Source organism: Pelecanus crispus, chromosome 3, assembly GCF_030463565.1.
Source record: "Pelecanus crispus isolate bPelCri1 chromosome 3, bPelCri1.pri, whole genome shotgun sequence".
Classification (NCBI taxonomy): domain Eukaryota; kingdom Metazoa; phylum Chordata; class Aves; order Pelecaniformes; family Pelecanidae; genus Pelecanus; species Pelecanus crispus.
Window position 1 is genome coordinate 24,280,486 of NC_134645.1, and position 26,125 is coordinate 24,306,610.

Consider the following 26,125-nt stretch of genomic DNA (forward strand, 5'->3'; position numbering starts at 1 on the left):
AAAGCATATAGAATGATATTTTCTTCCCTGTAAGAGTCAGATAGCTGATAGATAGGGTTTCTTATTGCGTTGCTTCCTGACAGGTTTTAGGCTGCTGGAGCTAGGCAATGTTGCTGGATGTAAACACAAACCATAAGCACAATCATCTCTCTCTTTTATTCTTGTATATTTTCTCAGTTCCTGCAGTGCAACATAGAAGATGGAAAATTAACTCAAGCGTTATTAAAGAAATTATACAGAACGCATCAGAAGAAAATGTATAGTAATGAGATATCATCAGTTCTTAATTGGTCAGTCTCTTTGACCCCTGAAGACTTTGTGTGAAGTTCATTGCCGATGTGCAGAGGTAAAAATGGATGTGAACTGGTTCTCAGTTGTCCCATACGGGTATATCATGGCAGTGATCACAGATGGGACTGACAGGGAAAATGTGCTCAGAAAGCTTTGTCTACATTTGGACCAGCTTCTATGAAAGTCACTGTGAAGAGTCTTGCAATGTTAGGCAGGTTTAACTGAGGCTTAGTTTGCAAGCTTGTGGAAGATTTCTGATTTTTTTTGCTTTGAAGTAATGTAAACCAAAACTATAATTGTTCGTCCTGTTCACCAAATAATATAACCAGCTACTGTTCAGGTGACTTAGGAGAACACCACAGCTAAGGATTCCTAGCCACCAGGTGTCCCTGACAAATTACAAGACCATTAGAGGGTGTCCTAAAGCTTATCTATTTTATTTTATTTTTAGGTGTAAATGCTAAATGGTTTGGACTTGATCTTAAAGGCCCTTTCCAACCTAAATGATTCTATGATTCTATAAATATATGATCAAGTTGTTTTCATATAAATAGGTGCTCTGGAGGGAAAAATCTAGTTCTCATGTCACTAGCTTTCCATTATTCTTTGCCCTAGTCAGTCATCATAAGAGTCTTCGCCTCTGTAATCCTAAATGCCTGGAAGTGCCATTTGCGGCCAGGATTTAGTAGTGATGCTGATTATCTCCTGAGTGTTGTCTTCCACTTCAGAGCCTTTGTAAAGATCCTTTTAAACATTGCCAGAGACCAGGTTATCAAGATTTATTCCCACTTTTATATAAGTATGTGAAATGCAGGCACCTGGTGTGATGATAGCTAGGGCTAGATCAAGATTTCTGGAAAGGGGCTTGAGACAGGGGTTGCATATGTGCAGGTTGTATAGGTTATGAGATTTTTTTCTAGCTCAGTGACGTGGATTACTCTGCTTCCTTTTCCATTCACTGCTCAATGACTTTAATCATATATATTTGCCTCTTCTCCCTGTCCCCTCAATGCTTTGTCTCTTAAACAGGGACGGTCAGCACTGGTGCAAGGGGCTGTTAGTTCTGGGGCCTCTAGGCATTTTATGATTTAATAAATATGAATAATATAGCACTTTATTCCTCATATGTTCTTCAGTAAAGGTGGTTTCAAGTGTGGCAGTGGAGGCTTATTATGGCTTGATTTCCTTTTGAGTGTGAGAGAGCAGGAGGGCACCTATTAATTACAAATGCTTAACAGAAATACTGGAAAACAACTGGTTGCTCCTCAGTATCCCATTTTATCTGCTGGACAATTTTATATCTTGCGTGAGAAAAAAAGATTTTTGTTAATGCTATTGCTGCTAGTATTCTTGTGCCCAATTTGAATACATTGAGTAGAAATACCTCTTTGTAATTTCTTGGAGAATCCATAGATGGTACCACAGAAAGCCAAAGGACCTGTCAGTAGCCACAACTCTACTAGAGCAAGAGAATGGCTTGTGCTTAGGTGATTACAGAATTTGCTCCCAAGACTTTTTAAACATTGCACAGACATGGAGTAGGGAAAAATGAAAGTCTACCAGGAAACATATAATGTCAAGTCAACTGAAAGAAAGCTGGAGTGGTAACTGTATAATATTTTGCAGACTTTAAAGTACATTCCTTTAAAAGGACCCAAAATACTTTGAGCATCAAAACTAAACCTTGGCAATACATTTGAAGTAAACAAACTTTATTGTCCCATTCTTTATGTGTTAAGAAACAGATGTACAGGGAAGTGGAAGGATATGCCTGAGACAGGTGCTATGCAATTTGCAAAGAGTTGAGAAAAATAACCTTTTCGTCTGTTACACTCAGGACAAAAAGGGCCATTTTGTCATTTCATCTGTGGATGTTAGGTTTTTCTGTGCCTGTCTGGAAGAATCAATATCAGAGTGGATTATGAAACAGAGAAATTATAAGGGTTCACAACAATTTGGAAAAACTTTGGAAACAGAAGAGACTGACTAAACATATTTTGGTGGTTGATTGTTTTATATCTTCAAATATGGCTTGAGCTGGAATTTTTATCAACTGCACAGAGTTCATACACTTTACCATTTACAACAAGCTGCTACTGTGCTTTCTGAAAAAAAAAAAACCCTTAAAAACAAGGGCTTTGCTTTAGAGGGATTCACTTGAAAGCATGCCCTTGGGAAAGAATAAGACTATAGAAGTTGTAAATTGACCTCTGAAGTTTTTTAGCTTTTAGCATCACTGAAACTTATTCTTTTGAAAATCTTCTGAGTCCAGGATATATCTTCCTTGTTGTTTACTCTGCTTTAATTCTTAATAAAAGTAGTTCCAGCAAATACTAAAATCCTCTCATCCTTGTACAATGCTCTTTTTCCTCCTAGGGAACCTTCCATAATACTGTTCTGCTGGAAAATCGAGCTTTGAAACTGTAACTTTTTTTTCTTGAACCTTCATAATCATCTATTTCTGTTGGATAGGAATGAACCCTGTGTACATGAAGCCCACTGTCTGTGGGGGACGCTATGCAGGAATGGGTATTTCAGAGTTCTAGTCCTCTGGGTTGCTCACATGGTAACATGCACCTGCTTTATGTGGCTTCTGTCACTGTGGCCATTCTGAGCAGAGCAAGTCCTTTTATGACCTGGTGACCCACCTGGTGGATGAAGGAAAGGCTGTGGATGTCATTTACCTGGACTTTAGCAAAGCCTTTGACACAGTCTCCCATAGCGTTCTCCTTGGGAAGCTGGCAGCTCATGGCTTGGACAGGTGTACTCTTTGCTGGGTAAAAAACTGGTTGGGTGGCCGAGCCCAGAGAGTAGTGGTGAATGGAGTTAAGTCCAGTTGGTGGCCGGTCACGAGTGGTGTTCCCCAGGGCTCTGTTTTGGGGCCAGCCTTGTTTAATATCTTTATCGATGATCTAGATGAGGGGATTGAGTTGCACCCTCAGTAAGTTCACAGATGATACCAAGCTGGGTGGCAGTGTCAATCTGCTGGAGGGTAGGATGGCCCTGCAGAGGGACCTGGACAGGCTGGATCGATGGGCCGTGGCCAAGTGTATGAGGTTCAACAAGGCCAAGTGCTGGGCCCTGCTCTTCGGTCACAACAACCCCATGCAATGCCTGTAGGCTTGGGGAAGAGTGGCTGGAAAGCTGCCTGGCTGAAAAGAACCTGGGAGTGCTGGTTGACAGCCAGCTGAACATGAGCCAGCAGTGTGCCCAGGTGGCCAAGGCATCCAACAGCATCCTGGCTTGTATCAGGAATAGTGTGGCCAGCAGGAGCAGGGAGGTGATTGTCCCCCTGTACTGGGCACTGGTGAGGCCGCACCTGGAATACTGTGTCCAGTTTTGGGCCCCTCAGTAAAAGAAGGACATTGAGGTGCTGGAGCGTGTCCAGAGAAGGGCAACGAAGCTGGTGAAGGGTCTGGAGCACAGGCCTTATGAGGAGCGGCTGAGGGAACCGGGGTTGTTTAGCCTGGAGAAGAGGAGGCTGAGGGGAGACCTTATCGCTCTCTACAACTACCTGAAAGGAGGTTGTAGTGAGGTGGGTGTTGGTCTCTTCTCCCAAGTAGTTAGTGGTAGTACAAGAGGAAATGGGCTCAAGCTGCGCCAGGGGAGGTTTAGATTGGATATTAGGAAAAATTTCTTCACGGAAAGGGTAGTCAAGCATTGGAACATGCTGCCCAGAGAGGTGGTGGAGTCACCATCCCTGGAAGTGTTCAAAAAACGGGTAGATGTGGCACTTGGGGACATGGTTTAGTCTAGTCTACCTTTAATTGGTTTAGTGTGGACTTGGCAATGTTAGGTTAATGGTTGGACTGGATGATCTTAAAGGTCTTTTCCAACCTAAACAATTCTATGATTCTATGTGGTGGGAAGTATTTAGACAATTATCCCTGAATTTTTTTGTTTAATGCATAAATAGTATGGAGAATTTAATGGTTTAATGCATGAATATATTTATTCCACTTCTGATTTTTTGGGCATGCTTGGTCTGCTTTCTTTATTTGTATGTGCATGTATTTATGTATATACACACACGAATATATCTTTTTCTTCCACTTAATTTACTCTAGGGAAGATTCCTTTGCTGCTTTTCCAAAGGAAATTGCTGATAAACTTCAGGATAGATTCTGACCTGAAATCAACTTCACTCCTCTGGTGACAGAGCATCATCATGCTTTTTGCTTTTAGTAACTGCCATTCTGCTAATATTAAGAAAATGAAGGAATCGGAGTATACAGAGTTCTGAAAGCTAATGTTGTAGAAGGAGGAGTGTTTCAGCCCCTCTTAAGAATCCACACTAAGCAGCAGTTCTAGAAGTGTTTCAGGCTTGGTTCTTTATTATCCTACATATGGAATACTTCTCTACATTTTTGAGCTAGTTCATGCCCATCTTGTATTCCCTTTGTCCTAGTGTAAATGAGGGTGCAAGATGACTTAGTAAATGCCTACAGCATACCTTGTGAAGAGGCATGTGAGACCTTTTTCTTCAGTTTTACAGATTACAATACTGCACTTCCGCGGACCTGTAGTCAGTGATCCTTCTTTTGGCACGCCACTGTGGAGCAGAAAATCAGTCCATGATGCTCTATTAAAAATTAATTAAAATAGAATAAAGACTTCCTTTCAGAAATTGATTGAAAAGTAACTTCTGAAACTTTCACATTACAAACCCAGTAAACAAGTTGAAGGGGAAAAATCCAAAACATTTCATGTGCAAATAAAAATTGTGGAGTGCTGAAAGCCAAAATGAAAACTGAAGATAGCCATGAGGCATTTATTACAGTTCAGAATGGTTTACTAGAGTTTAGGCACCATTTCAGATGATGAGCCTGTTTGTTGTTCTTATATTTGGACTTCATTAAATGCATTTAATTAAATCTATTGTAAATCTGTTTTATTCCCAAGGGGCCAGTTAATGTAATCTTGCTGTTTGCTTATAAAAAATATCAACCAACAGTTTCTGCACTAATTTTAATCACTGTTTACTTTTTAGACCCGTGAAGTGCATTTGGTCAGTTTAGTTTATTGTGCAAAGTCCTCAGGGTAATAGCTTTTTGTCTTTGTGTCCTATGTAGAACAAAGCGTATATTCATTGTTGCTGTGTTTAAAAAAAAAAAAAAAAAAGGGCAGGGGGGGTAGGGGGAGAAAAAGAAGAAAAAATAAGTAGAGAAGTGCCTTTTGCAGGTTATTTATGCTGACTTTTATGAGGAAGAAATAAATGTAGCTGTAAGACTTGACTGTATACTTTCAGATAATTTTCTTAAGCTGATATCTCTTAACCTACTGGTTTTTGACTGTTAAGATATTTGAAGTTTTCTAAGTAGTTTGTTTTGTTGTTCTTTCTTGTCTTTTAGGCTGCCAACAGGAAAAGTGATCAGAGTATATAAAGGAACAAGAATAAATATTAGCAAATGTCAGTGGTAAAAATTAGGAAATAATAAGCCTATAAAGAGGCAGAAATTAAGAAAATGACAAGGGCCTTAGATGATTCACAAAGTACAGGTCTACCTGAGATTAATGTACTACAGAGACAGGCAATAAATTATAACAAAAACTGGAAGAGCATGCTGTGTATGTACCGTGAACAAATTTTGCCTTGAAAATATACACAAAGTGTACCTGTGAGTAAAGAGTAAATAATTGTCAGTATTTACTATGGGCACTGTGTTCCAAAGTTAAACACAAGATAGATAGGTAGTAAGATGCATAAGACTTTGCATATGACTGTCATTTATTTGTCTTTTACAGCCCTTCACCTAGACAGGAAATGGCTGATACAAGATCATTAAAGCTGTATGGAGTCTACCCTTGTGTTTGATCTAAGTTCTGTTTTACTGGAAAATAATCTTTGATGAATCAAGTGGTTATTTGTCCACCCAAATTCTCATGTTAGGTTAAACTGATGGAATTTGAAAGAATATCCTCTTTTGAGGAATGGTTGACATTTGTTAGTGCTGCAGGTTATGGATGTTCAATTTTTCCCTCTCCTGCCTTTTCAGAAAGGGCTGTAGAGCACAGCCAGACTAAAGCCAGTGCCTCTACTGCTCTATTATTTACTTTTCGGAACTGTGCAGTTTTGAAAATATGCATGTCTGTAGTTCATATCTTCCAAACTGATCACTGATTTTTTTTTTTAATGCTACCTGAGAAAAGTAAAGGAGTTATGTCTCTGTGTTGTCTAAAAGGAAGAGTCATCTATAATCTGTGGTGAGGAGAAAATGTTGTTTTTCATCTGACATTATTTAGCTGGTCAGGAGAGGTGGGGATTGGTATTAATTACTCAGTCTGCAAGTGAATGTGCACTAAATTCTAGCTGAGAATGGACAGTCAGCATGCTTAAAGTTAGTGCACAAGGGCCCTGAGGTGAAAAGTGGGCATATGATCTTCACACTGTACAGCTGTCATAGTGAAGATGGATTATGATGGTTCCTACAGACCAAAATGCAGATTACAATACTGGGGAAAGATCAGTGTGTGCACCTGAACTAAATGCTAGGTCAGTTTCAGCTAATGTGATGTTAATCTAGCTCCTGGAAAACCATGCTTGGCTTGGATCCCTTCAAGACTTGCAGATTAAAAATGGCCAACTGAGACAAAGGATTTGGATTGAAAACATGATAGAACTTGCAGCAAGTGAGATGATGCAAAACCCCCTTTAGCTTGGAAAATAGAAGTAGACTAGGAGTATATGTAAAAAGCTGAGGATACGTTTAGTGCTGTGCAAGAAATATCCATCCCATTCAGCAGAGTACTGTAGCAAGTGTGTAGCCTGATGCTCAACAACACAGAGAGGCCCAGTTCCTAATGGTTTACAGTATGCACCAACAGAGCTTAATTTGGTATTCAGTTGAGGATCTGCTCCTCCTCTTTTTGCTTTCATTAGCCGAGAGGGCAGTAAATCTAGAGGAAACAGAAGACAACATAGCATAACTTGGCACCTTGTCAGCCTATAGAATTCACCGCAGGAAGTAGCTTCCAAGTCAAATGCTTATAGCTGAGTGATTTTTGACTGCTAAAACTAGCTGTAGCTATGCAAACTAAGGTAATAAGGCAATCAAACCTATGCCTTAAGGCACGCACCTTCAGGGCCAGGAAGGAACTGTTTCTGTCCAGCTAGTAGTCTCATTTGAAGGCTCTTCTGGCACCTTTTGAATTCTTTTCATGTATTCCTGTTAAAAATGATGGTTGTTGCTGTCATAAAATAATTTTAAAACCTTAGCAGGACATTTTTATTATTAACATGAAAGTAAGACAGGTGTTCGTGTATTGTGACAGAGATAAGAAAGACCAACCTTGTTAAATTTATAGAGGTCACTCCCGCTGATGCATAGCTATTGCAGAACTGCATGTTTGTGTGGTGTGTGTTTTTTTTTTTTTTTTTTTTTTTTTTTTAGCAACTGCATACTGACTCCTCTGGAAATTAGACAATTTCATGGCAGCTCCCATTAGCACTGATAACTGTGAAATTAGCTATTGCCACATCTCCATGTTGGTACCATGAAAGAAGGAACACCTGCAAGGAACTATTAATAGGGACAGAAAAGGGGAAGACAGCTACACGAAGCCAAAGGGCAATGCAATTCAGCATGACTGTTACATTGTGAAATGGTAGATTAGGCCATGGTTTATGCAATTCACTTGCAAAGGTGGAAGTTTTCAGCTTGGAAGTTGAGGCTAAATGCTGTTTCCCTGTGGGAAAAGAGGAGCACGATATTGTTATGGTTTTTGACTTGAGAGGTTGGCTGGTGTCAAGGTCTTGCAAGGTATTTGCATTGAAAGGATGTGCTGTTGACTTCTGAAGAATGTATCAAAGTCTCTGCTTGTGGGAATGAAATAAGACCGTTTCCTAGGCAAGTGCGAAGCTCACAGTTCTGAGCCTTTTCCAGCTGGAATTCAGCCCCCTAAAAGTGCCTTTCTTGCAACACCATTCTGTTGGTACTTCTCTTGTTTTCACTTCTGTGCATCTTCAGTGCATTTCTGGACCAAGTCGTAGTCAATCCCCCGTGTTTATATTTAGCCCCACTGAACCCTTCTGAACATACAGTGTAAATTTTGAGCAGGTCTGCATTCAGCCTTGCATAATGGCTCCTATTTTGGCTATCCTAGCCTAATCTAAGTCTTAGGACTCAGACACATGATCAGCTCGATAACTTTTTAGCAAGCTTACTAATACATGGTAAGTGAATGCATGTTCATAGTTCACAGCAAATTCAAGATAATTTGACTTGGTTTGTTTGACTTAGCTCTGGAAAGGTGAGTGTAAGATAAATCATTATTACCTTTCATTTGCCACAGGCTTAAGTGTGTGCATGTGGACAGCTGTTATGACTCAGCACAGCAACTTATTTCTGTGCCTGAACCTCATAACCTCATATAATGTCAGTTAGCATTCGGAAGCAAACTGCCTCCTAGACAGCATTACAAATGATGAGTTGAATGGTTCACCTGAATATGTGCAACTTCAGTGATATTGTGAGCATTTAAGCTGATATCAACATTTTAAGAACTAAATTTCATGCAGAAGACTTGGTACTTTGCAATTTTAAATGCTTCCTGTGGAATCGAGCCCAAACAGAGGAAGCAGAAAAGATGTTTTCTTCTTCAGGAATGAGACAAATTGCTCTTTTTTAAGATGAGAGATTACTGGAATGCAAGTAATATGCTGGAAGGTGTGTTGTAGCACTGGGTAAGCTAAACTGAAATAGGGGGAAGGGATGCATCAATTTAGTGACTAGACACTAAGATCTGAACACGGTATTTCTTTTTTAAAACTTTCTTTGCTGCCTGCAGGTTTCAGTGGATTTTCAGAAGGGCTGAGAGTACTTGGAGGGTTAGACCTGTCTTGAGAGATGCAAATTTAACAAAGCATTCAAATGTGCACCTTAAGTTTTATTCCACTAAAGGATGGATCAGGATATATAAGACACTCCTCAGAGTCCTTTCAGATGATGAGTTGTTAATGTTTCATTGAGGCAGCAAAAGAGAAAGCTGCGTAAGCAGTATTAACAGTCACTGGTGTCAGAGGTTTGATCAGTTTTTAAAAATGTACTTCTATGTGAAGATGATTTAGGAAAGTGTATGGAAAAGGATACTACAGAATAAATCTTCAAACTTAGAATATTTAATGAGTTGAGAAAGATTTCCCAGTCTCTCTGAACTTAAATTTTCCAGGCTTCTATATTGCTTGGTCCAAAATATGCCTGGCTTCTAAATGAGTCGACTCTTCTCTGCAAGCAGCTCTTTTCTGTTTGTTCAAAAGTTTGTGCCTCATGCAAGATTAAAGTCCTCTGGTTCCTCCCTTTATAAGGTACATTACTGATAGTCTTATGACCTAACACAGAGAGAAAACAATTTATTATTGTGGTATCTGCCAGCACTAATATAATTAAACCTTTGGCAGCAGTTTATAGAAAAGCTGATATTCAAAATTTCTTTCTGATGGAGAAGCCACTGGAATCGTACCAGTTTCTAAATAGATTCAAGGTATTTGCTAGATCCCTGGGGGTCAGATCCCTGCACCTTTCTGTGAGCAACTGGGTAAGAGACCTGTCAGATGTGTACTGATCTTACCCCCCAAAAAGGTCAGATCTTGAGGTGATTATGTGTGTGGGCTGAATTTGCATTATGCCACATTCTTATGCAATAATCATTGCAGGAATCTCTAAGCCTGCCAGATTTTTTTTTCATACTGGAAATGAACCAGTTCTCTCTCTCTCTCCTCATGTTTTCATGGTAGAACTTGATCATATGTCTTTTAAATAAAGACTAATGATCCGGTTCATACACCTATGTGTGGAAAAACTAATGGTGTTTTTTATTGCTTGCTCTCTTGCTAGCTATAGGAGGAGGTTGCTTTCTGGGTCAATAATGCCATTTAAGTTAAGCCCACATGCTGACACACTCTGGTGGCTTCTAGAGCTGTTCTTGTCAACTGACAAGTGAAAGGTCAATGGCTTACAGATTGCTGTTTTTGATAGGGAAACAGCTACAGTAAGATTTGAACTTCTTATGATGTCTTGACGTTGCTGGCAGGTTAGTAACTGATCAGAGAAATGAAAGTTTGTTTTTGTAACAAATGTGTTACTCCTGCACATAGTGAGCTAGAGAGACTTGTGCCTCAGCTTCAAAAATACAGTCACTTCATTTAGCTGCTGCCCCATGTGTACAAACAGGCAGAAGTCAGATGTGCTCATCTTTCCTAGTCCATGCCCACTCTTCATTGCTGCACTAGTTATTTTAGCACAATTAGCCTGGCCACTGAGGTCTTAAAAGGTAGCTGATGCAACAAGAGATTACAGCGTGGTCGCTGAATCTGCATGTAGGAAATCAACTTCAAGTGAGCCCCACAACAGAAAGGCCTTTTCTCTTGTAAAATGTTACTAATCTGATAGTAAGTAGAAGCTGGAGTAGAAAAAGATCCAATTAATTTCCAGCTGCACAGCTTTATAATGCAGCAGCAGGATATACAGGTAATTAAGAGAATTAACAACTTTAATAAAGTAGATTTAAAAAAAAAAGACTTCTGAAAGCTAGAGGCAGCCTCAGCTTTCCTACAGATTGACTTGTTATCGTTGTCCTCTTGATGAGGAAGGAAGCAGTTTTATTGTGTTCCTGCACAGTGTCTTTTTGCATTGCTGAAATGCCTAGAGACACAAAATTGAGACCAGAACCTTGCTTTGCTAGTTGCTGTTCCTATCTTTTATTTGCAGAATACATATGGGAACATGCCATCTGGGAAACCTTACATTGCTGTTCTGTCCGCAGAGACTTGGCTGGTGGAGCTTCATGAATGAGAGGCATATTTGGGTCTAGCTGATGGTGCCTTACTACTTTACTCACAAGGAGTAGCTCACAGCATTGCAGGGGTCTGCCCATGGGGAGTCTGCTTCACTGGGAAGCTCTGGGGTATGGAGGGTGAACAGACTTAAACCCCAGGGCAGCTGTCCTGCCTGTGACATCCTTGGGGAGGAATAGAAGAGGCTGGCATGACCCTAAATGGACATCAGAAAACACCAAGGGTATTGAGGAAGGTGAGTTATGATAGCTATTGTGTTTCTGTAACGAGGTAGGGGCTTTACCTTTCAGAAGACAGTTTGATAATGAAATCGTATCCAATAAATAAAACTTGCAGGCTATGTCACTCAGACTAAAGGAGCACTGCAGACTACAATCTACAACTTCTATACAACAAGAAGTTCACTCTAGGTAGATATTTGCTGTCCTGAATGCTTCAGATCATGTAATTTCTGCTCCTCTAATATTTCTTCCCCCTCTTTGTTTGCCTTTCTACTTAATAAATATATCAGTACAAAATAAGCGAGCAAGAAACATGCTTGGTCAATACTATTTCAGACTCAATATACTGATTCCTTTTGATGTAGATAGAGTACTAACTATTCCTTCCATGGATTATTTAGTTCAGGAGGGCATTGGCAAACTGAGAAAAGTGAATTCATTGCTAAGCCAGATCAAAATGGGTCTATATCCTTCATGTCTCAGTGGTGGAGGTTGCTTGGGAATGTGCGTCAACCTACATTTACCAAGTTATGGTCTGTATGGGAATTTGCTGATCAAGCAAATGAACCATTGTCACAGGCTTAATAGAGCAGATTTTCTGTTTTATAATAAAGCTTTCATTGTTTCCAATGCAATTCTTATTTGGTATTGTTTTTGAGGAGAGTGTGCTCAAGAAGTAATTAACAGATTTTCAGACAGTACTGTTGCTCTGTATGTTTTTTACTTTTTTGGTTGTTTGTTTTGCTTTGCTTTTCAGTTCAAAAGTGAAGGCAAGAATGTGCACTGAGTGAATAGGTGAAAGTAAGAGGGAGAATACTGGGTGGCTGAGAAAACAGTGTCACTATTTACAATGGAAAATACAGCATAAATAAATTTCAAAAATACCTTTTCACAAGGCCGAACTCTTAGGAGGAAAAATCAGAGGAAAATGTCTTACAGTAGAGAGAACCATCAGTGTTTGGATATCTGATCAGCTGTTGGATCTGCTTCGAAGTAGCTGATCTTAAGACATTAAGTGATTTGTTGTAAAATATTTCATTTAATGGTATGAGCTTTTGATTGGCAGATGGAACTAACTGTACAATAGCAGTTTTGATGTGCCCATGTGTGCACAAATTTGGCTTTAACCTGTACTGAGGATTGCACTGTATCAGTGTTAAATAGCTATCTTGTTTATAGAGGGGCATGGGATGCGGCTGCAACAGTCAAAGGTCATCTTTCTTTTGGACAGTAGGAAGCTGGAGGTTGTAATTAAGCTCTAGGTGCTGTCATGTTAACTAAATAATGTTTAAGTAAAAGTAGTTTATGCTAAATACAGTCTGACTCTTCCTTGTTAAATGCAAAGCATAATCAGCATTCTTGCCATCGCAGTGATTCTCCCTTTGAAAAACCTCACTCTTTCTGAGGGTGTACTGTTTTTTGTTTCACTAAAAAAATCTGTGCCATTATGGTAGCCCCTTCTGCTAGATCAATATTTCAGATTTTATGTGCAAATTTGAATAAAGCAGGAGCAAAGCATGCCAAAGGACCCTCCCTGGAGTTTCAGTATTCACAATGAATAGTGAGTTGCCTTTGCTAAGCAGTATTCAGTATGTCTACATCCGAGACTGAATGCAGCAGACATTATGCATGTCCTTTTTCAGCCTGTTCTGCACAGAACACATTCTTTTGACAGGAAAGGACTATCAGGAATTGCTGTGTTGCTCTTGCTCACACACTGTCTGTATCACCGGTTGCACTGATCTCAAGCTATAGCAGCTTAATATTCTGCTATGAGAGAAAAAGGTCATAATCAAATGGCAAGATGCTATAAGACTGTGGCAGTGCCCTTAGCTACAAGAACTTGCTACTGTTCCAAAATTGTTTTTTCTAAAGGTGGATTTTGTCCTGAATAATTCCTTAAATGTCACCTCTGTTGTAGTGACTGATTTGTGACAGATGTGGAATATGTCCTTGGTACTCCGTGGTATATTAAAGATGACTGACTTAGCAAATCCTCACCACTTTAAAGTTTCTCTGATTGAATGGTGTAATTGTTTCTTTTTGCCCTGTGAAGGATGCGTTAAAATTGATTTGATAGTTGTGTGGGCAGCACAAGATTCCTCTTTTTCCCTACCCCTCTGCCCCCAAAACCCTACTTCAGTTACTGGCTGTTCAGAAAACTCTCTACCAGATTTACCTCGAAACATTTGAAGCCATATTTGAAACATTTGAAACTAACTCCTAAGTATTTCCCTTTCCTATTTTCACATGCTAACCTCTCCCAACAATGCTCTGAAATTATGAAAATGAAATATAGTAAATGTCAAATTATCCACATTTCTCCTCTTCTTTTTGGCACTCAGCACAGTGGACCCCAGCTGTCACCTTGTTCTTTGAATTTTTGCTGTGCTTTTTTTTTTGTTACCGTACAGAACAGAATGCATAACTTGCACGTTAAGCAAACGGGATGAAGTCAGTATTTCCAGAGTGGCTCAGATAAAATAGCCAAATTGTAGGAAGATGACCTACTACTTATTGACACATTCTCTTGCTGAGAGATGCCTTCTCTAGGTGAAGTATAACTTCTATATTCCCTTCATTAAACTCTCTTCTGGTAAAGAGACTCAAGAAGTGTCAGCTTCTGCTCTGTTTGTTTTCTGATGCTGCTTTCTATAGGCAAGTTACTGTAATTCCTCTGAAATTTGTAGTGGCTGGCAAGGTTGTGGCTTACTGAAGACTAAGATTTTTATCTTGTTCTGCAATCCACCACACTGTCACATCAGACAGTGAACTCTTATACACTAAAGAAAGTGGAAGAATTTTTTGAGTTTTCAAAATTAATTTGTAAATTCTTGCCTCAACCTGTAAGAATTTGTAGGAGTAGGTCAAGCCCAGGCAAAATAGGGTTGCTTAGTTTTCAGGAAAGATTTGGTATTCTATACATGTGTCAGAAGAAAGTCACATGTGAATGATATACTGTGAGATGCCTCTCCCAGTGCTTGCTTCATCACTTCCATAGACCAGAAACTAGGCTCCTTGAGCCAAACAGGAAGAATAACTTTATCTTGTTATGACGGAAAGTAAACTCTGATGAGCCAAAAGGAGTTGGACAGAAGGTAAAAGACTAATATTTTAGAAGAGCCAGAACACCTGATTGTGCGTAATGGAAAACTTGAAATTACGCTGCTAAGCTTGTGTTCTAAGCAGGTTTATAAGAATTTATGATGTTTCTGGTGTGCTGAAGCTTTGAGAGAGGTATCCTTTAGACCTTCCCTCAACTCATCTTTTAAAGGGGGGGTCTTTCAGAAGAAGCTTTTTCTTGGTTAATGTAGACATTTGCTGTCTAAAATAAGTCAGGAAGTAATTTCATCAGTATTTATTGGGTGGAAAATTCAGTGCTGCTCTGAATCAAGAGTAGCCTGCCAAAGAAGTCATTCATGAGTGTGTGTGTGTTTATGAAAGAGAGCTTTCTACCTTCAGTTTCTTGTTGCTAGTGAACTTCTCTCCTGGGATTAGGATCTCTGGACACTGAAGATTGCTTTATAGTGAATTTGGACACAGATTTGTATCTTGAGTTTGGCTTCAGACACGGATACATTTCATACATATCTGTACATCCAATTCATTTGTCTGTCATTGCTGTTAACTAGATTTTGGGGATGTTCCTGAATGCTTCACTACGTCCAGGGCAAAGGATGATTCACAACTTTCATAAATTATAACTTCCATTTGTACAGTAATTTCAGTTGGGAATCCTCCGTTAGGAGCTTTAGAAACATTAATGAGCTTGGCTGTAAAATGCCCTTACGTAAATATAATTAACCTCGTACTGCATGATGACAAGTCTTATGCACAGAGTGACTCTTTAATTGGAATAGGAAGATAGTGCAGCCTGGCTGACACATGTGGTTTAACTGCAGAGCCATCTTTTTCCTATGAAGTAGAAAATTTAAATCATGACTTATCTCCAGCTCTTGCTGTATACTGTCAGAGAGCAGTGGAAGAGGAGGTTAATGGATGCCTTGCTTTTGAGACAGGAGAAAAAAATGGGGCCTTGGGAGGGACATCTGTCTTGTTCCATGTGCACTTAAAGGTTTTTATTGAGGCATGAAAGGTTGCGTCGTTCCATGCTTTGTCTTTTTGTTGCTTATCCAGGCAGTGATGTGCTGCCAACAATTCAATAAAGGAATTTCTCAAAATATATCCTATTAACTGATCTTAAACCTCATGTATATGGTATGTGGGTGCTCACAGAAGAGAAGGGAAAGAGAATTGAAGAATCTATTCTTCTTTTCCCCATTAAATCCAGAAACAGTATCTAGTGAGAGAGACAGTGACACTGAAGAGGCAGATTTATGTGAGCTGCACTTGCCAGGCATACACTACTGGCGGGGGGAAAGGGCAAAAACAAACAAAAGAAGAGCCTGAGTTTGTTAATGTTCAAAGTGTGATTTTCAGCTATGTCTTTTGAACTGGGATGGGGGGAGAAAAAAGAAATTCTCTAAGAGCTTTGGAAATGTCTGTTCTATGAGTATTTTTCCTTAAATACTTCATATATCCTGGGTGCATTTACTCAAGTTTGTGTATGTGTGAACTTCAGCGAGCAATGTCAGAGAAGAAATGGTTAATTTGGTCCTGTGACCAGACGACAAAGGACATGAGATGGTAAGATTATCTCCAAAGCCCACTCTTCAGTTTGGTATAATAATTTAAATGACTTCTACGCTCTCCAATCTATGCGGCAGAAGACAGACATGCAGTAGAACTGACTCAAAGTCAGTAGTCTCTGGATATATGAATTATCTGGACTTCTTTCTGCCCACTACTTTATGTATATGTATTGAACTCTGGGAATAAATGAGGATTTATTAGTCAAATATTATGGGCATGTGTTTAGGTGTCTTGTGAGGTACTCAGCCTGTGGATTGACCCAGACGTACAAATTTGTGCAGTATAAACAACACTCTGATAAGTACACAAAAATGACTCCAAGTTTGGCCCAGAATTTGGCATAACACTGTCTTTGCCCTTCATCTCCACTGGCTGCATGACCAAAGGGACAATTCCATAGTTAAATATCAAGTTCTAGTTTGTTATCCTGTTCTTGCTTTGATATAAGGAAAAGATAGTAGAGTGACTTGAGGAACTATTTAAAGCAAAACCTGATGTTCTTCTTGAGGTTATGTGTGTTGCAGTGTTACAAGGTACTTCTGTGGGCTTTGACCTGTATAACATCAAGTGGTGTTGCAGGCTTCCCAGATAAGGAACAGTAGAATGTTTGAAATTCAGGGAAATATTTAGGCTTTCATTGCTTCTGGAGATATTTCACTGCTGAAAAATCCTACTTTGGCAGACAAAGTAAGCAAGTGCTAAAACTGGAAACCATTCCTGGACTGTGGCTTAAGCCAGTTCTCATTTTGTCTTAATCTGTCTGTGTCTTATGTTAGGCAAAATAAAGTATGTAGTAAAATAAACTAAGTGCCCCTGCTGAGGCAAACAGTAAATTGATGGAGCGTGAAGAGCGACAGTATGTGCATTTGGGAGTTTAGTTCTGAGGGATTTCACACAGAGAAATGGATTTTTTGCCCAGAAAGTGTGCCAGCGTGGGTAAGGAAACCAGGCAGTGGTGCTTGACCATTAGGACCGAGAAGGTGCTCAACAAGCCCAGCATGTCCCATTATGAGTGTCCATCCAGGGCAGCTCTGGGAGGGCTCTCTAACATGGCTGGTTTACACTGGAATGCTGCTTTTCACAGATAATACATCAACATCAGTGTCAACAGTAGCTTCCTGTTTTCTGCAACAAAGCAAGCTGTGTGAATGAACAGGAAGGAGAGCTGCTGCCTCTCCAGCAAGCTCTGGCGGTCAGTACCATACAGATGTCTTGCAGTTTGAGCAGCTGACTGCCCCTGTAGTAGTACTTGGACTGTTGTGTAGGACACACGATAAAATAGCAGTACTACTGAAAAGCCTACATTTATATAGAAACAACCCCATTCTGCATTTGTCCATAGTATATGCAATTCCTAAAATGAGTATTATCTCTCTTCGTTCTCTGTCCTGTGGTTAGTGTAGTATTCCACAAATACAGAATCTGTAAATATGATTGATTATTTCCAGCTTCTTATTCAGTTCCTTTGTATTTTAATATAAGAAAATATGACCTAAATACTGGCTTTATAAGATCTTCATCCCCATTTGTTAAAAAGCATTAACATTCCATTTGCTGACTAATATCTGTTTCTCTCTGAGTGCGTAAGTAAGGGGGAATGGTTTATATTTATATCTTTCTAAAAGAATCTCATCTCTTTGGTAAGTGAGTGAGTATTGATTATTTTGGACTGCTTGTATTTAAGAACTAGTTATTCAAAAGCTCATGAACCAAGCATCTAATCAGTTTTTGAGGCACCTTGAGAGTAATACCATTGAGGAAACGTTCACAATTGGTTTGAGACTTTTTATTGCTCTGTTTGCTCTCTGCTGTTCACATTGATAGGACTTGTGGACATGGGCATGGGTCACCTGAAAGTCTCTATAATCGCAGAAACTATTTAGTTACTGCTTTTATGCCCACATCATGATGGACATTTTCTGGGTGTCCCAAACACAGAGACACAAAAATCCTTTCCTGTTTTGCAGTTGGCTGAAATGCCTCTCTCAAGTCTCACCATCTTGCAACTTCAGGGGATCTGACACCAATGGAAATGTGCTGCACTGGCTGTGGAAATTCATATTTGGAGCTGCAAATCTTTATTTGGCAGAAGATGGGGAGTTTATCGTGGCAAGTGAGATTGCAGTTGACATAAGTCAACTCATCAACTTCTTAACTGCTGTCAGGTTGCCACGGAAATGAGTAGTACTTCCTGGTGACACTGCCAGCAATGGCAATTGAATAATGATGGTCCATCTCTGATTTCAGGTATATGAATTGGATGGACTAAGATGAGGTTAGGTTTATAAGAGTACACTGCTCTGAAGGGAGAGCTTTTTAAATCTGTCTGCTTAGCAGTTCCCAACATGGTAGATGATGAAATTGGTTTCAGGATAATTTGAGGGGATAGGGCAGAATCTTGAGCTAGTTCACTGCAAATATAAATTGCTGAGTTAGCAAAAATTATGGAAAAATTGAGAAAATTATTGTTTAGTGAATTCCAAGTGTATTGGATGCCCCAAGTGGACATACATAGGTTAGCAGAACACTGAAGAACAAATGTCTGTTTGTCTGCGTGTTGGAAATGTAGGGAGGTATTCTGGCAGCCAGCCTAAATTCTTGTGTTTTAACAGTAGTATGAGATGATTTAAGTCCAGGATTTCAGCTACAGCCTTCTGAGAGCACTGCTCATTCAATATAGTGAATCAGTAAATCAGAAATGCCCAGTGTGTGACTAACAAGATAGGGGGACCTTCAGCAATTTTATGTTCCTCGTAAAACAGAGTGGCTAGTTTAGCATGCCTGTTCTTGAGGCATTACAGTTGATTGGCCTGAAAAATATGTTACATAAGAATAAACTCTTAGATTATCTTCTTAGCCATAGTAGAATGGGTAACAATTCTCTATAAAAGAAACAGAGGTGGCTTGATAGCTGGTCTAAAAAATGTTGCCATATCACATGACTCTTTCCCTCTGAAATGAAAATCACAGTTCTTCGACTTTGCCTTTAGTAACTGAAATGTTTAACAATTAAACAAATCAAGCCTCAGTGGAAAAAGAACTACAGGATGATCTCAAGTACTTTTCTTGATGTGCCTCACAAAGATGTTCTGTTGTTACTGTGGTGATAAGGATAGGCACGAGAACTGAAACTGAACAGGTGAGAGATGGTTCTTGCAAACTTTTTGCAGGGGGAAGGAAGCCATGCCTTGGACAATTGCTAGCAGTAATTTGGGAGGGTTCTTTTTAGGCATATGTTGAAATTTTGTGACATGCATTGGTGAACAGAAGCTATTTGTGGTTGAAATGAGGGAAGGAGGAAAGGGAAGTTGTTAGGAATTGCATGAAGTACAATAGATGACATCACACAATTGTAAATTCATGCAGAAGTGATAGTCAAGAAACTGAAATCAAAGTTTTGAGGAGGTGCTTCAACAGGGCTGACCCAGCTTTCTCTGAAGTCCATAAAGATCTTTCAGTTAATTTGAGGAGAGCTGGGTCAAGTCTGGTTGACCTCCATTTCTTTTCCCAGACAATGAAAGGCTGAGATGAGGCTTCCTAACAGGGGAAAAAATGTTAAATGGGCCATCAGAAGAATGAAATCATGGGATGTTTAAAACCTTTTAAGAAAGGCAATGAAATTGAGTGGTAATGATCCCAATTTTCCAGAGAGATGATAAATAGTCTAGGATCCCAATGGACTCCTTCCTATGCTGTGTGCTGGCTTTTCTGGAGAAAGGTCAACAAAAATACTTAATACACTAGTGCTGTGTTATTTTACAAAGGCAAACAAATTTTTTTTTTTTTTTTCCTGAAGGAAAATATAAATATCTTACACCTATCTAAGCTGTCTTTCTTGTACCCTGAGGTAAAACCGAGCAAGGCTTATGGTTTACTCTTTCTTTTCCATATGGGTGGAAAGCCATAGACATTGACATTTCTAGTGATGGGATGAATTTATCCCATTAGTTTTAATGCAGACAAGGTTAGAGCTGAGCCAAAGTACTGTAGATTAGCATGACGGAAGCAATAAACTTGTTCACAGAGCAGCAAAGATGAAGTGAATGAAATGCCTCTCTTACTCCATCTGCAACCCAGAGGCACTTCTGGATGAGGAGGGGTCAGCTAGTGAGCTTTAGCTAATGACACTTCTGTTTTTTTCTGTCTTCAGATATCTCAGCTTATGACAGAGACTAGTCGGGAGGGCCTGACTGAAGCAGCATTGAACCGCTATAATGCAGATAAACCCTCCTTGTACAGCTTCCCTGCTTCCCAGAGCACATATGTTGCCAGTGAAGTATCCACAGGCACCTCGGTGGCAGCATCATTTTTTGCCAGGTAAGAGCGATTTCTCAGATTTTCCTTCTCTGGAGACATAATTTCTTTCAAAGGAGATGATTCTGTAGTGAAGAAGCGTGCTTGACAGACTACAGCACATGTGTTGAAACATGGCTATAGATACAGATCTATCACAAACTTGCTGAATTACCATGAAAATGTTGTTTAATCCACCTGTATGTATTTGTCTGTAAGATGGGGGTGATATTTCTACCCTCTTCTGTGAAATATCTCTTTAACTCTTGATTTGGGTTAAAATGTGATTGTGCTCCCAGAAGAACAGCTGATTTAGTGACATTTTTAGAGGAGTGTATCCCTGAATGAGAAGGGCCCATCCAAGTAATTTTCCGAGAAAGTCAATTAATTGTAGAGCTAACCGGAGGTGGATAGTTCTGTTTCGCAGGCAACCTTCATGCTTCTTTATTGAATTTTACTTCCATCTAGGGAAATTATCAAGATTTCTGCTTTCAGACTGAAAAATGAAGGTTTCTGATTTCAGTTTCTGTCTCTGTCATGCTGTTGAATTGACCTGAGGGTCTAAACTCAGCCTTGGAACACCCTTTCCGTTGAATGTTCAGCCAATGTTTCAAAAAATCTCGATGAGATAAAGTTTCATTAAAAAAATCTTTATTAAGTCTTTATTAACTTGTTAGTAAAAATGGTTTGTTAAATGGGCATAGCAGCTAATAAGTGAAATATCTGTTATCAACAACAGAAATATTTTTCTGTGCAGAAATATGCTCTTTGCAGAACATAATCTTTTTAGCCCACTTGCATCCTTATGTAACTGAAGAAGATGAAATAATCCTTGTCTTTTAATGCTTTTCAATAATCAGAATATTGACTTGGGAAGAGTTGTGGAAGTAATGAAATAACAAGAGAATAAGCTATTTTTACAGCACTTCCAATCCAATCTAGTTGAGAGATCTGAATTTCAAAACATGGAGTGAACTTTTTAGTGAACGTCTTGGTTAATTCACATTAATTTCCTACCCTTTAGAGAGTCAACTATTAGTAGTTCCACATGATTCTATTCTATTTTAAAGGTAAATGGAAAATTTATAAAGTTGTTGGACTCGGTAAAACTGGAAAGAAGTCTTTCTTATTTTTCCTCACAAACATGAGGATTGCATATGTTCAATCAGTGGCACACAATAAGTGAATCATGTAAGAGGATTAAGGGTAGCATTTTTAGAAGACTCAGTGAACATTGTTTGGGGCAGCTCTGCCATTTTTTCTTTACAGATGTGATGCTGCCATAGCAAATGAGAATGATCACAGTGGTCTTGATCTGCTGCCCTTTCTGTTTAACTGCAGGCAGTTTAAATTAAAAATGCTGAATGTACTCATATGGTAATATCTAACTGGAGCGCAGATTGGGATTAGCACATATTTTAGCATGAATTGATTTATGAAGATGGCTTAACTCATTTGTTCTTCATTGTTTCACTGTTTTATGCTGAGTGAATTCATTTGCTCTTAATATACTCTGCTGAAATGTAGGAAACTAATTATTCAAAATCCCTAGTGTAAATCACAGCATTTTAAGTAGAACTCTGTTAGTTTCTAGCTGATGGTGTGAATTCTTAGGTATGCTTGGCCCAGCAGAGATCTCATGTTTAGGCTGTTTATTTTTAAACTGTACTTAGCAAGATAAAAATGCCTGGTTTAGTTTGGGGTATTGCATAATTAGATTAATACCACTTATATAAGTCAGTTTTGTTCTGGATTTCAAGTTATATCATCTGTTGACAGTTCAAGCAGCAAATCCTAGTTGTTCACTGCTTGACCTTTTAACAAGAAAATCCACAACTTGTTTTGAAAATGTGGATCTCTATTGTTTTGTATATTAAGTGCCTATTTTCATGTTTGTAAAGTTGGGATAAGAAGCATAACAACCCACATGTATGTGTATTATAAAATACAAAGTAGAAGGCAGGGTTGTCAAACTCATTAACATGGTGCGCTGTTTACAATATGAAGCTGTCATTCATACCAGGCATATGAATTCTAAACTTTTGCTTCTTCTGATTTTAAGTGGCACATGGAGTAGTGACTACCAGCTGTGCCTGGTTTTTTTGAATGTGTGTCACATATAATGTTTTCATGGTCAGTAAGTAACAAATTATTACACAGTCAGGGAAATTGGCTAATGTGAAGCTGAAGTTGGAAGTAGAAGAGTAGAAAATATTGTTTTGAAATTTGAATAACGTCCCACTTTAAGTTCCCTAACAAGCAAAACAAACCTCGGATGAGGCTCGGATATAAAAGTCATCCATCATCAGGAAAAAAACCCCAATTAACTAAAATGCTATAGTATGGAGGAAATGTCAAGGCATCCATGGGAACTTTTGGTTTTAATTACTTGAGAAACATCAGGAGTGGAATACTGGGAGCTCATAATTTTTCTGTTCTCAGGCACTACTAGTCCAACAGCGATACTCACTTGACTGGCCTACAGCTGGCATTGAACCATGGAGAAGTGTCTGAAGGCCACAGTGACTCTCAATCTTTTGAAAAGCCAGGAGGCTTACCAGTTGTCTCAATACTTGACTGTTATGTTTCATGATCTATAGCTGACAGGTTTCCAAGCCAGATAAAAGAGCTGCAACTTCTGTCAATTGTCATTTGTTGGGATGTTGCTGCAAGGGAACTTATGATATGTCAGAATTTCCATGGGACAGTATGTGAATGTTTTAAGGGAACAAACATTGAAAACTGTCCCAAGAGCTCTGCTGGTAGGCTTATGATTATTAGATGATACAGGTATGAATAAGGAGTTTCTAATGGTGATTCTGACACAGAAACCAAATTAAATCGATTGCACTTTTAATGACAAGCACCAAAATTGCCTTTCTGTTTAGGGCTATCGCCCGTTTTTGTCTCAGATATCCTCCAATCCATGCCAATTTAGCATCATCTTGCTTCTTACTAGTACACATCTGTGATGAAAATAATTTAGTGAATGTGAAATAATGGTAAAATTCTTTACACAAAAGGAATCATTCACAGAGCATTTTAGGATTTTTACATGAATTAACTTTTGCCTCCAGTTTGGATCTTTGTCATAAGAAGCACTGCATTTTTGGGCTATTGGAGTCTAAGATGTATTAGTCCTCCAAGCACAACGGAGGATTGTGCCACCTCCAGTTAAGGGAGAAGTGTATGCCAGTGCTGATGCTGCCAAAGAACTGAGGGAAGGACCTTCTGTTGCTTGTCTTCCTGGGGTTTCTGTGAAGGTCTGGCAGGTCAAGGGGCATTGTACTGAACCTTCTTCCTATCTGTGCTGGTTTCTACATGGAGAAAATTTCTGGGACTCTGACTTCAGCTTTGCCCTGACAACTCCATAAATAAACCTGCCCTTCTGAATAGAACTTCTCTGTTGACACTGGGCTGCAGAGGTTCAATAGTCTCTCAAAGGGTGATAGCACGATGCAGGAACTAGCAGTCAAAACTGGACCAGGGCCTTTTAGTTGTCGCTCCAATACCTAACGTTTTTTGGGATCTTGGTACTGCTCCTTGTTTGCCCTGTCACAGTGAGCTTGCTTTCCTGGAGAAAAAAAACTTCTATTGCATCAGGACAAAGGAAAAACATAAAAGCTCATTTCACTTTGGACCTCAAAAAAGGTAAAAATTTTTGAGGAGATACTTTTAAGTGAGAGTCTTGAAAGTTGTTTCCTGTTGCTGGTCAGGAGGTGTAACAGTGTATCTTAAACAAAAGCCCGCCTCAGTCTGAAATCAGATATAGTCGTATTTGGATTAATTGAGCCTAAGGGGAATATAGATAATCTTTCAAGTAGCCTGAAAAATCTGTTCTAGGGATCATTTTCCATGTCTTTATACAGCTTAAACACTAAGCAGGGCCATACAATGCTGCTGTTGTAGATGTAGCAAGGCATGTTTTTCAAATGAAATGCAGAAATGTTCAGATTTTTTTAAAACTTCTTATTTTGAGATAAAATAAGAATAGAAAACCTTAGCTTCATGTATAACTGTGACACATAGATACTCAGCGTGGGATAAACTCTAGTTACAGTTACCTCCATTCTTGGAAAAACTGCTGGTGACCCTTTCCACACTCATTCCCCATCCCTGTGCGGTTTGGCAGTTGTGGGGAGGAGGAGTGCCGTACTGCCAAGGGATATTGTGTATGCTGTGTTCAAAATGCTGCTGAATGCTCCACAGATTTCCCTTCCACTCCTGAGAATCCTCTTTGAATCTTTCAAAAAATTCTGGTACATATTGCATGAACTACAAAGCTTAGATGAGGACACTGTTTGTGGGATCCTCTTGTTAAAGCTGCTGTGCTGTTTTGATGATTTAGCACTCCAGAGGCCCCAGAATCTCATGCCTTGCTGTTTTTTGCACACACCTGATAAACTATCAGCTTAGCACACAACTTGTGATGTTTGCTGTTTTTCCTTATAGGTGCAATATTATGTGACTTTTATTGAAACTTAAAGTAAGGAGCTAATCTGCACAATCTTTCTGCTTATGGGGAAAATTTTTAAAGCCCCAAGGCTTAGAATCCAGGAACACCAGGGCTTTTCCTTAAAGACTTTGTATTGTTTTAAATTAATCATACCATTTTGAGGTCCTGGCTTGAATTTTTCAGAGGTCTGGGGGAAGTTCACAAAACCAAACTTTTCCTGGCATCGCACCAGAGGGTGCATCAGAACACGTGCAGCAAAACCAGGTAGGAAACAGAGGCAGCAGCTAGTAGAGGAGGGAATGGATTGGAGTGGGTATTCTTGTACCACAGAGCCCAGCTTTGGCTTGGGAATCTCCATGGGAGAAACATTTGATTTGTGTCAGTAGTCCGGCTGTAACTGGTGCAGCTGAAGCGTTACACTAGCAGATGCGGATCCAGGTCAGGAGTCTCTTCTTGATACTCCTCTAACTTGACACTCCTCTAACTTGTACAGCAGGCTGTGTAGGCACACCCAGGGTGTTGGTGCTGCCGAGGCGTGAGACGCCTCTCAGGAAAAAGCCTGTGAACATTGTCAGAGAGCAAAAGCTGCTTGTCTCATATTCAGCGCCTTTCTGAAGAAAGTTCTGTTGAAGTTTTGAATGTTTTTAAATGGTCTGAACTGCAAATGACTCAGATGACAGTGTTTCTTCATGCTGAAGAGTGGTAGACCCAGTTGTTCTTTCAAGTCATGCTTTCAAGTTATTCAGTTCCCTGGTTTAGGCACTGCTTGAGAAGTCCTCAATGTCAAATAGTGGTGACATCAACATCCCTAAGAGAAAATTATTTTCTGAGACTTAGGTGAAAACATATTTTGGTTTCTTGCTGTCTAAACTATGCAGAACGTAACAGGATTTTCTTTCATTAGCTGAACAAACTAAATTTAACGGTTAAATTGTGGTCAGTCTCTCAGACATTTTGAAGAACTACATATTAACAACTCTGATCAGAAATTCTACTCTTTTCCTTCATCCTCATCATATACTGCATAAGAAAAATGTGAAAAGAAGAATGTTAAGATAAAAGATCCATAGTGTGTCTTTCAGTAGGAATGCTGGCAGCAAGTTTTAAAACATCTGTAAGTCATTTTCACAAATATTTCTACCTTCAAAGCCTGTCTTGGGGCTGACTAGTAGGGGGAAACTTCAATCACAATGATCTCAGTCAACCTGAAAGACCATGAAACAAATGTTTAAAATTGGCACCTATGTTTGACTGCACAACTTCAGCGGCTGATTTTTCATACTTGCTCAACATTCATCAGAAATGTAGGAGATCTATGTTCATAGTCACTGCTTTTCTGTGCTCCCCATTGCTGCGAGAGCCCTACTGAACAGGCCATTTCTACTGCCTGTATTGGTGGTATTTCATGTGTATAAAGCA

The 26,125-nt window shown here is 39.3% G+C and overlaps 1 protein-coding gene across 1 annotated transcript in view; it reads left to right on the top strand.

Moving 5' to 3' along the window:
- KIF26B (kinesin family member 26B) overlaps positions 1-26,125 on the top strand; it is a 304,911-nt gene that overhangs the window by 106,893 nt on the left and 171,893 nt on the right. Inside the window, exon 4 of the mRNA XM_075707851.1 lies at positions 20,108-20,274. Coding sequence (XP_075563966.1) covers positions 20,108-20,274 — 167 coding nt within the window. The remainder of the gene's footprint in view (positions 1-20,107; positions 20,275-26,125) is intronic.